Below are 12697 nucleotides of genomic sequence, written 5' to 3'. Positions count from 1 at the left end.
ATAAAGTAAAAATAAAAAATCCCTGGTGTGACTGTCATAAAACTAAAACTGTCAGTTATTCACAAAAGTCTGCAGAAATTCTGTGTTCAGGTATACTAACATATATAATACATAGGAATGGATATCGCCACTAATTTCCTGAATCGATTTCAATCTGTCTGAGCAACAGGTTCCTATCATGGTGTTGTTCAGCTTTGTGTCCTTCATGAACACAGCAGACAGTCCTTGTGTTTCAAACAATCCTTAAGTGTTCTAAAGTCTGTGAGAAGATGAAACGGAGGAAAAGAGTGGATGGAAAGATCTTCTGGCCTGTGTGCGACTTTATACCGTGTAGAACAGGCAAGCGCTGGCTATCTGAGGAGAGGTTCCCAGCACTTCACTCAGATAGCTTGTTGTCTCCTAGTTCATATACACTGGTCCCAGAACAGCAGTGAAGCTTCTCTGCCACTCAGGGTCACGTCCTCCTCACAGCTCTCACTGTTGATGAAAACATTCTGACCTTCCTGATTCCTGAAAAAGTACAAACAACCTCCAAAGCTTGGTGTCATTGAGACAGTTAAGCTAAGCTCATTTATTAAGTAAACAGTAAAATAATATATGTATATATAAATGTATAAAAAGAGTATTAAGGTCTAATCAGCTGCTTGGGATTAAATGATGGATTTGTAAAAATAAATAAATAAATAAATAAATAAAAACAAATCACTAAAAACTATTTAAGTAATTAGAATAAAATAATATAACAATAATAAAAAGGAGAAAAGTTAATTGATAAAAAAAGTAAAAGAAAAAAAGTTGACATTAATATAATATTTTAAACTTAATAAGGAAAATGGCTTGTGATTTAATAAATTAAATTTTAATTTTTAAAGATATGTGTATTGTTTGTATTATGTTTAACATTGACGGTTTTAGGCTAAATGCAAAAACATAAACTGTGTGTACATCTTATTTTTTATTTATTATTTATTTTGGGTTTTCATTTATCTCCTCAATTTTCTAGTTATTAATTTATTAATAATTGTCTGCCCTGTACAATCTGAAATTCAGAGAAAATGTAAAAAAAAATATGTATATTAAAATATTTACTCAATCATCTAATGTTTCATGTTTGCATCTGGAAACAAACGTTTTCTGGATTATACCATTAGACTGGAAGAGAAAATAAGGAAATTTAGTAAAGATTTCTGTATTTTTTTAATGCAATTCTGATTGTGAGTGAGAGAAATTTGGAAAAATAATATATATATTTTTTTTCTTATTATGCTTAGCCTTAAACATTACACACTGCCCTTCTATCTGATAAGAGTGAAATCAGTTTAGTAAATAATTAATTTAATAACAAAATATTACTAATACAAATTCACACAGAACACAAATAAAATAAAATAATAATTTAAAAATATATAACACTACTACTACTACTACTACTTATAATAATAATACATAGTAGTTTGTCCTCTGACCTGAAGGGTCGCTGTGAGTCTCACTGCGTTCAAACACGCAGCAGCGCTAAAGGAAGCAGCAGAAGAAGAATCAGCAGTAATGGCGGCGCACGCAGAGGGCAGCGTGAGAGAGAGAGGCGATCAGAAACTCAACAGAAACAGAACCAGAGCCAACCAGCAGCCCTCCGGTACCGCTGCACACACACACACACACACACTACACCTCTACTCACCTGTACTGACCTTTACTGACCGGTACACACAGGGCCGGAGCAGTGTGCTGCTCTGTGTCCCCACTGTTTACCTGACAACATCTATTTAATTAAATTTAATCTATCTTTAAATTATTTTTATTCTTTTACTGATGATTTGGGCGTCTAGAGAAGGTTCTGTATAAATATTTACAGTTAGATCAGAAAATTTTCAGCAAAAGCTTTGCAGTTCTTTTTGGAATTGTCCGTTCCACCTTAAATTCCCTTAGCCTGACCCTGGAGAATTTAAGGTGGAACGGACCATTCTCAAAAAAAAAAAAACAAGCTAGGTCAGAAAGTTTAGTTAAATTGTATACCGAATTAGATGCAATATTATTAAATATAGTACTAGTAATCGATAAGCAATAATAATAATAATAATAATAATAATAATAAAAATAACAATAATATTAATAATAATAGAAAAGCTCAAACACGTCGTAATTAAAATAAATGTTTTTACTTGCATGTATTACTTATTTTGACATTTAATTGTATAATAACATAGTAGATCGTAGTCTGTATTTTCCTATAGACCAACACCAGCAGATGACATGGTTCTCCAAACCATCACTAACCATCAGTAACTTTCATTTGGAAATCAAGAGTGTCTGTAGGAAGAGTGGAGAATCACACAGTCCATGCTGCTTGAGGTCTTGAGTGAAGTTTTTACAATCAGTGATGGTTTGGAGAGACCTGTCATTTGCTGATGTTGATCCACTGTGTTCTATCAAGTCTAAAGTCAGTGCATTGTTTTCCCAGAAAATCTTACAGCACTTTATGCTTCACTCTGCTAACTGCTAACTTTTTTCATTTTCTAACAGGACTTGGCACACTGCCAAAAGTACCAATTGGTCTTATATAATATTCTAAGTATTAATTATTAAGACACTGATTTTGGTGTTTGATTGGCTGTAAGCCAACAATAAAATAAATAAATGCTTAAAACAGATCACTCTGTGTGTAATACATCTTTATAATATGAGTTTCACATTTTGAACTGAACTACTTAAGAAAAAAGTAACTTTTCAAACATATTCTATTTTTTAGATGCACTAGTATATTAAGAATGAGGTGGAAATCATTTTTGGTATATTAGAAAATATTGTTGTAGTTTAAGTTGCATTTCTCTATTATAAAAGTCCTTATTTGATCTGATTGTGATCAGGATAAAAAATAAATGATAAATTTACTAACACTTTCTAATAATTTTTACCACAATTGTATCTATTAAATGTGAATGATAATATTTTAACAGCAACACAATAAAAGTGCCTTTTTTGTATTTTCTGCCCAACATTTGCAGATGCTGAATATTCTGTGCATCTTTATTAATGAGGGGAAAACATTTATTTGTGTGAGCCAGATTGTGGACTATCTGCATTTTATTTCATTCTTTTTTAGATATTTAAACATTGTTATATTTCAATTAAATGTCTATAACTGCTCTTTAATAGAGTATAATTTTATTATTAGTTATTATGAAAGTAAATGAAATCTTCTGGAATATTAATGTGTAATAGATGATTTGGAGCTGTTGACTGTTCCGGATGGATGGAAGGAGCCGGAGTTTACGTGGGCGGATAACCCCCGGGGGCTGCTGGAGGAGAGCAGCTTCGCAACCCTCTTCCCCAAATACCGCGAGGCGTATCTGAAGGAGTGCTGGCCGCTGGTGCAGAAAGCTCTCGGAGAGATTGTGAGTGACCCAAAAACATGGATACCCGTTAACTGGTACAACATAGAACCAAAGCTATGAGGCAAATCGAGATACAAGATACAACGGAACCTTATATGACACTAACAAGCTTTGTTGTCACCTGTTGTGTAGTTTCTCATTTACCAACTGTTTAGTTATTTTTTTATACAATATACATTAGATAACACTGTGGGACACTAGGGTAGATGTGTGGTTAGTGTAATGGTTAAATGAGCTTTAGACACATTATTGCCAGCTTTAAGAAGGTGTAGAAAGATGGAGGATGTGCGGCTGTGTGTGAGGCAGATGCACTGCATTATTTAAGGTGAATGTGCTGCAGTTTGAAACTCGATCTTTAGAATGATCTAAACTGTGGATTTTTATTAATCTGATACTTTGCTGCAGTTTATAAATGCTTCACTGGATCTGATTGAGGGCAGCATCACTGTCAGCACCACTAAAAAGACCTTTGACCCGTACGCCATCCTCAGAGCGCGGGACCTCATCAAACTGCTGGCCAGAAGCGTCCCGTTCGAGCAGGTCAGTACACTCTGGATGCATTCAGGACTTTACACAGTAACTGCAGCTTATTTATTTTTAATGTTTCTCTATTAATATCTGATATCTGAATGTTCAGGCTGTGAGGATTCTGCAGGACGACATGGCGTGCGATATAATAAAGATCGGGACACTGGTGCGGAACAGAGAACGCTTTGTGAAGCGCAGACAGAGACTGATTGGACCTAAAGGCTCTACGCTAAAGGTGAGCTAAGTACTGTAACTTTGGACCTATGTGCTCTAATATAGGATTGAGCAGATATTAGTGTTGTAATATTGGACTTAAGGGTACACCATATAAACCACTTGGATAAATATTACTGTGTAATATATATATATTAGTGTAATATTACTATTATGCAAGGGATCTTTTTCTCAGCTGTTCCAAAGTGGTCAGTGCAAATGACAGTCAGTATAATTTCAAGTCATGACCCGTTAATTTTAAATCCAATTTATTAAATAAACACACCCAATGATAACAGTAATAATAAAAAAAAACTAAAAATGAGTTTCAAAACATTATATATGTTCTGCAAATGGTATTTTTTTTATTTGAAGCATTAAGTGGTCACATTTATTGAAATCAAAAGCTATTTCAATCAAAAATATCTTAACAGGCCAAGTTACATGTTAACATAGGAACTCTTCTTTAATATCAGCTTCACAATTCTTGCATCCATTGAACTTGAGTTTTTGGGGAGTTTCTCCTAAATTTATTTGCAGGATGTTAGAATCGCCTCCCAGAGCTGCTGTTTTGAGTTGAACTGCCTCTCACCCTCAGATATCTTGTGCTTGATGAAACTCCAAAGGTTCCCTATAGGGTTGAGGTCAGAGGAAGATGGTGGCCACACCATGACTTTCTCTCCTTTTTTGCCCATAGCAACCAATGACGCAGAGAAGAAAGTGATCAGTCAGAACGTTTTTGTACTTTGCTAAGGTCATTTTCACATCTTTAGGGACCCTAAAGAGGCTACCAGCTCTCTCTCCATGATTCTGGTCCAAAACACAACTCCGGCCCAAAACATGACTCCGCCCCCTTCTTGCTGACATCATGGCTTTGTTAGGACATGGTGGCCATCCACCAACCATCCACTACTCTGAAGGAAATAAATATGTTTGTTTGTTGTAATGTTTAGGCACTGGAGCTGCTAAGCAACTGCTATGTACTGGTTCAGGGAAACACAGTCTCTGTACTGGGACCCCACAGCGGCCTGAAGGAGGTACACAAACACACACACACACACTGTTACTGTGTAAATATGTATATTAAATAATAAATGGCGCACAAGCAGAGAGCTCATGCAAAAACGCAGATATAATTTGGCTCAGACTCTCTCTTCCTGTCCCTCTCCATCCCTCCCTATCTCTCTCTCTCTCTCTGATATTATAATACAGCACAAAATGCTCTAGTCTGCCAGACCTAAACCACCGAACCGTGAATTTTCTCCTACTGCCTAGATATTATCAAGAAACAGCAAGTCATTTAGGATAGCTGAAAGCAACTGTTTGTCAGTGTTTTTGAAAAGAATATCAACCACTTGGCAACCAGAGAGGCAAACAGTTGATGTTCTTCACAGTGTAAAATTCTAATAAAGCCAATTCCAGCCTGGTGAAAAGAGGAACCAGCTGCTCCATAATGATTCATAACGAGTCATAATGATTCATAACAGGCATGTTTAGGAACTGTGACCGCTGTACTGGTCTCCTCAGATCATCCCTCACTTCCCCTCGTTCTGTACAGTCAGCACTTTTTTCCTGCCCTATTTATAGGTTTACTCTTTAAACCTACACAGTACAGGTCATTATGATTTTACAGATAAATAATGTGATTGCTCATTGATAAAATAAACGTCACACAATTATTTGGGAAAATGTGAATAAAGCTGCAGATAACCGCACAGATAATGTGATGGTGTGTGTGTGTGTGTGTGTGTTACTTTAGGTGAGGAAGGTGGTTCTGGACACGATGAAGAATATTCACCCCATTTACAACATCAAGGTACACAAGCATTTCATTGAGATCATAAAGCTGTAGAACATCCTATTTCTTCCAGCACTCCCTAACAATCACAGATGATGTAAAATTATATTAAAACATTTAAAATCACCTTAAATATTGACAGTATTGTATCAGGTGATTGTTGGATCTTGTTGCAACATTTAAGGTGGAATACAAATGTGATTTTAGATAATTTACTGTATTAATTGAACCCTTTAAAGAAAATTCAGTTATCTCTAATAGACCTGAATATGTGGGACACGCTGTAATTCAGTTGACAATAGTAAAGCTATTGATCTATATTTTTAGATGTGTTTCACACGGAAATCCTATAATCTTTCTCTCTCTCTCTCTCTGTGTAGACCCTGATGATAAAGCGAGAGTTGGCGAGTGATCCTGAGCTGCGCTCTCAGAGCTGGGACAGATTTCTCCCCAAGTTCAAACACAAAAGTCTGGCCAAACGGCAAAAACCCAAAAAGAAGAAGGTTAAGAAGGAGTACACTCCATTCCCTCCACCCCAACCTGAGAGCAAGGTCAGTACATCTCCTATTTTACATACCTCATAACTATAATGTTTATCTGATTCATTTACTCATTGTGACCGACTGTAAAGGTAGCGCTATTATGCTATAATGGTCATATGAACCTGATTGTGTGCTGAGTGTTTGACTGTGATCTGCAGGTTGATCGTGAGTTGGCGAGTGGAGAGTTCTTTCTGCGGGAGAGCGAGAAGAGGAGGAGGAAACTGAATGAAATCAAGGTGGGTGGAGCATCACACCACTAATCTCACCACTATTTTCTCTCACTTTCACCTTACAGATGTGTTTAAGGATAATTTTTATTTAAACCTAACTGATACAGTGAGTAGCTTTTCTTTTGTTAAGCAACCATGACGTAATCTGTTACAGAAGGAAACAAAGAATGAGCATGTTTGCAGCATTTTATTAAAAACACACACCACAGCATTACTTGTGATTTGAGCTACAAATATTTTTTCCCCTAAGAAAATAGCTGGATGCATTTTAGTTTGTAAGAGTTTTAAGGATTATCAGCATTAAATTGGCAAAATTAAAATATATTTATATTGGTATGGTTTACTTCTGGCAAACTAGTAGGGGTGTCACGATTCTCTAAATCCTTGATTTGGTTTTATTTCCGATCTTATGGTCACGATTCGATTCTCGATTTTAGATTAGTCTATGGTCAATGGTTACAATATCTTATTTCAAAAGGTGGGCTTGATATAAGTGATGCAAAGTGATATTAGTGTTCTGTAACACAACACTAGAGGCACTAATGGTCAAATTTAAATAATTTAATTAAGATATATATGTAATGCCATCTAGTGGCTTTTTTTGGTAGCAGCAGTGTGCGCATAACAAAATAAATAATAATAAAAAACAGGAACAGTCATATAAAAAATAATGGAACAATTAGAGCCTTAACAAACTGAACTCTATCCTGCTATAACAGTTAAACATGAAAAATAAGACTTTAAGACTTTTCGGTTCCTGAGAATGACAAGTTTTTTCTTTAATAAAGATATATTATTAACTTTATCTGAGAGAAAGATGCTCCTTAAGGTACCAAAACTATTAACATATTTGAGGCTAGACAAAACAACTGTTCTTTTTATATTTTCAAGTTTTTCTTTAAGAAGATGAGAATGTCCACATTCTCTGGAGAAAGGGCTGCTCTTTGAGCTACAGCGTGCTGCGCCATTTGCGTAGCATGCTCTCACATTTTGCACCAACTTTAACTGTGAAGTGGAGGCCTGACCAACACCAGCATAAGGGGCATTACAATAATCCAGTCTAGATGAAAGAAAATCATAACCCTTTCAAAATCCTTAAAGGATAAGAAAGGCTTCACCTTGGTTAAAAGCCTCAGCTGGGAGAAGCTAGACTTGATGACCAAATTTTTTTGTTAATTCATCTTAAACTTGCTATCCATCACCACACCAGGATTCATCGCACAGGGTTTTACATAGTTGCGCAATAAACCCAGATCTACAGGGGGCGCCTCAGTGACCCCACTCGGTCCAAAAATCCAAATCTCAGTTTTACTTTTATAAAAAAAATAAATTATAAGAATAAAAAAATCAGTGCCATCCAGGCTTTAGTGTCCTCAAGTAGTAGCAGTGGAAGGGGATACCATATTTCTTTAGGATAGACCACAATGGAAGGATGTACAATGAGAATAAAACTGTCCTAAAAATGGAACCCTGAGTAACCCCACAAATAGGAGGTGCAGAGGGTGAGACAGTATTCCCAAGGCAGATGGAGAAACTTTTGTCTGAGAGATCTAAACCAGTCCAAAGCAGTGCCTTGAAAACAGACCAATTTTTTCAACCAAGAAATGAGGATATTACGGTCTATGGTCTCAAAACTCACCATAAGGATAGCAGAATCAACTAAGTCAGCAACTAATAGCAAATCATTAAACCCCCCTAATAGTGCAGTTTCCTTTACTGTGGCGAGCCTTACACCCAGACTGGAACTCTTCTAGAATACAATTTCTATCTAAAAGTCTTGTAACTGCATGAGAACAACCTTCTTTAAAACCTTTGAAAGAAACAGGAGCTTCGAGATGGGCCTAAAAAGAGACAGATGGATCCAAATTTGATTTCTTTAACAGTGGTCAGACTATCGTATGCTTGAGTTTAGCCGTTACATCTGCTGATGCAAGGCTACTGTTTACAATATCATAGATGCTAGGCCCAAGAGAATCAAGTACCTGTCTAAGAAAACTGCATGGGATAACGTCTAAGGGTGAATTTGAAGGTTTTAAATGACCAATAATACGCTCTAATGTCGAGAGAGACACCGGCTGGTTAAAAACAGCAGAGCATGTAACCTCTTTGGATGGGTCAAAGGAGGGACGTATAATAGAGTAACAAATACTTGCAACTTTATCTACCAAAGAAGTGTTGAAATCTTTCATAGGTTCCTAAGGAGACAACAGAACAGTTAGAATTGGGGGCATGTAGGGCAGCGTTTATTATATTAAAAAGAAATGTAGGCTTGTGGCTTGTGACCATTGTAAGCTACAAGAGCAGCTCTCTTTTCAGCTCTCACCACTGTCTGATATTGTTTCCAACTTTCTTTTAGAGCATCAAAAGATACCTATATTTTTCCACCTGCGCTATGCAATTTTTAAGAGCAACCATATCCAAAGACGATACACCCGAAGAATAAATACAGAAGTTAATCCATCAGTATTTAACATTTACATTTGTTAAATGCAGCCAGGAAACCTTGCAGCGTTGGAAGCATTGAAAAATATATTTATGGTTTCTCTTCTATTGAGAACATCTTTAACCGTACGTTATAGGTGCACAGCACCAGCTTCCAAATGCAAATGCCACACCTGGAATCAGCTCCAGACATTCTTACCTGCTTAACTGATTAATGAGGGAATTGCCCATACAGTCAATAAAATAGCTTTTGAAATAATTTGTCTAAGTACGTTTGAGATCCTGAATTGATGAGGCTTAGTCGAAAAATAACGGTAGTTCCTACATGCTTGAAAATATATTTTTGTTCAGCCTTCTGAGTTATTTATTTTAAATGTGGTCGTGTGCTAAGCCCAAATTATGAAGATTGTGTCACTGACCAAATATTTCTGGGCCTAACTGTACATGACACAAACATAATAGTGATTTTGTTCAAACAAAATTCAGTTAAACAGGATTGTAATGTTTCACCATGAGTTATTAAAGCATATGAAGATAAGAACTTTTGACAATACAATGAAATATTGTTATAGTGCCCAGCTCACAGTTACCTGAGTGATAGATCTTTGATGCTGTTCTTTGATCTCTGCAGGTGAAGCAGGCTGAAGCTCTGAGCCGAAAACAGGATGAGAGGAAAAAAGCATTTATTCCTCCCAGAGAGAAACCGGCCACCAAGAAAACGCCCAAAGGTACACATCGCCTTAACCACACTCACAACTACTATATCCACTATATACAAGTGTTTAACCCCACCTAGCCATTTAGCTTATGGCAACATATCTCCGCCTCACAAAGACCCCACAACAACATCCAAAGAACTGCAGACCTCATTTTCCTCAAGTAAGGTCAGCGTTCTTGATTCCACCGTAAGAAAAAGACTGGGCAAAAATGACCTGCATGGCAGAGTGCCAAGAAACCATTTCTGGGGAAAAAAAACATTATGGCTCATCTCAATTTTCCCAGAAAACATCTTGATGGCCCCAAGACTTTTGATATCCCTGCTTGGCTGGACACAGCACGGCAGCTGGATTCATTTGAATAAAGTTGTGCTCTGCTGAACTTTTTCACCGGAGGGCAGGGCTGCCTTTAAAACAATGCAAGCCAGCATGCAACAGGGCATGTGCTGACTCTCTCTATTGAAATGAATAGGATGCGTTGTGCTAGTGGACGGGGAGATGGTGTGTCTTTCTTGCGGCTGCACTAACACTAAAATTTCCTTTCAAGTACCGGGCCATGAAATATCATTCTGCTGGCCACAATTGGCCCGCGGGCCGCAAGTTTGTGACCCCTGCTGTAGAATTACCTTAAAATGGGAGCTTATGCTCAAAAACTCTTCAAAGTGGAGGAATTAGAACTATTCTACAAAAAAGTGGAGCCAGAAACATTTCACACCATTGTAAGTGTGAATTAATATTTAACCCTTTTTTTCAGCTCCTGCTGAAGAGAAACTGGACATCCAGGCCATTAAGGATAAAGTAAAGAAGGCTAAGAATAAGAAGCTTGGAGCTCCTCCCCAACTGAGCTCTGTGACCCCACCTTTTGACCTTGAGAAGAAGAAGAAAATAACGAAGAATAAAAGCTGATGCATCTCTGCAGGATGGACTGTTGTTTCTCTAATGGACAAATATGGCAATGGTGGAAAATCCAGGTCCTGAAAGCAAAAATCCATCTATGGACCTGGAGTAACCAACTCTATATTTTGTATGTTATTGATAGATGTTTGTTGTTGTTGTTTTTTTTTTTTTTTTTTTATGTAAATGTTCTGATGTGTGTTGTGCTGGTACAAGTTGATTAGACACAGCAGTGCTGCTGGAGTTTTTTAACACCTCAGTAAATATATTTATCCTTTCCTGTCTTGTGAGCATTGATGAGGGACTAGATGAAAAGCAACACAAACTGTGCAGTCCCAGATTCAGAGCTTCTGTCTCTGACTACATCCACAAGGTGGAGCTACAGGTACTGCTGTGTCAGATCCACTCATGTAACACCACAGCACACTAACACCTTGTACACCAGCATCATGCTAATCAGTGTTACTGCACCCAATATGCACCCAAATAATTATAGCTGCTCTTTGGTGATCTATCCTGTGGAGTCACGAGGGTCCTAAACATACAGGACTAGAGTCTGTTATAGAACTCCTATATGATCAGTGGATCTGATAAGTTTTATAATGGGTGCAGTAACACAGAGGTGGTCATAATGTCATGAATGTCTGGTGTATATACATGTCCGTTGTACTGTTCAGATGCTGGCTGTAATCTGAAGTGGTGGAGATTAAAGCTGAAGTGGTTTGTTTAGTTTGATTTGATTTTGCTTTTTACCTTTCTTTTGGAGCAACAGTGCAACTAATGGCTTTATTAGTGACCAGCAACCGCTTTTCACTAGGGTTATAAAAGAAATATCTGTATATCCAAATATTGAAATATTGGTGTCAGACGGTGGGTAATTTTCTTAGTACTATGCCCTGTCCACTAGATGTCGCTAGATAGCTCACTCTTTATGTACAAACTGTTAATAAGAGTTACTGGACTTTATTCAATCCGCGCCCATGTTAAAACAGTAGCGAGGCTGGGGGAGGCTTTTAAACTGGAAATTCTAAGGCAGGGAGGGAGCCGGCAGAATATACACCAGTTTAAATGGCAGCAGGCCCAGTGTGGCTAATCGGGAGATTCGGGAGGATTCCCGATGGGCCGGCTCATGTCAATCTCGAATTTGGGCCGGTTGGACGGAGAAATTAATTGACACTTATCTGTCCCTTATCGAATCTTATTCTTGCATTAATTTCCATTTAACTACGTATGCATTCTCTATTTATCTGACAGCACAGCCCCTACTTCACAGTAGATTAGGTGGCAGCGTATGTGTGGACAAATAATCTCCCTGAATTAATGATGAAAAATGGGCAGGATATCAAGATTCCCCAGGCTGTTTTACTAAAAGCCTACAGTAACTGGAATAAGAGTTATGTGCAGGATGTGGAAGGTCAGTAGGTTATTGCCTTTGTTTGCTGTATTGAAAACTTCCATGTTAGTTAGCTTGCTTGCTAGTTAGTTACTAACTTAGTGACTAAAAATACCTTGTAGTTTGTCTAACTATAGTCCTGTTTACAAGCTTCACTGAACCATCTGTTTAGGCAAGTAACATGGGCACGATATTGAAAAAAATTGACATGGCATTGTTTTTTTTTCGGTTATATATTGCAATATTAAACAATGCAGTACACGTGACAGCATTGGCGTAGGAACCGGGGGGATGTCCCACCCAATATTAGAAACAGGTGGATTTGTCCCCCCCCCCAAAAATTATATCGTTTCGCTCAGATCAGCTGTACTATTAATGAGGAGACAGAATCGACCAATCACGAAGCCGGTTGTACTTATTAAGTCCCGCCACTCAGTAGAAACAGCCAATCAGCTTGCTGGTTTTGCGGCGCGCGGAGGAGAGGCAGTTTGCTGTTGGGAAGCCCCTCCCCCTTGCTGTGAGATTTAGCAGCGGGATCGGGACACGCAG

General features: G+C 37.6%; 1 protein-coding gene across 1 annotated transcript; it reads left to right on the top strand.

Annotated features, from left to right (window-relative positions):
- Positions 1–1504: 1504 nt before the first annotated feature.
- Positions 1505–11490, top strand: krr1 (KRR1 small subunit processome component homolog). The gene is made up of 10 exons (XM_022674288.2): positions 1505–1633; positions 3220–3392; positions 3798–3932; positions 4030–4155; positions 5087–5170; positions 5893–5949; positions 6312–6482; positions 6632–6709; positions 9777–9873; positions 10616–11490. The coding sequence occupies exons 1-10, from the start codon at positions 1546–1548 to the stop codon at positions 10765–10767; spliced, it is 1161 nt and encodes a 386-aa protein (XP_022530009.2). The 5' UTR covers positions 1505–1545; the 3' UTR covers positions 10768–11490.
- The last annotated feature ends 1207 nt before the right edge of the window (positions 11491–12697 follow it).

The sequence above is a fragment of the Astyanax mexicanus genome, chromosome 2, assembly GCF_023375975.1.
Source record: "Astyanax mexicanus isolate ESR-SI-001 chromosome 2, AstMex3_surface, whole genome shotgun sequence".
Classification (NCBI taxonomy): domain Eukaryota; kingdom Metazoa; phylum Chordata; class Actinopteri; order Characiformes; family Acestrorhamphidae; genus Astyanax; species Astyanax mexicanus.
Note: the sequence above shows the minus strand (reverse complement) of the source record. Positions and strands in the feature narration are given on the sequence as shown.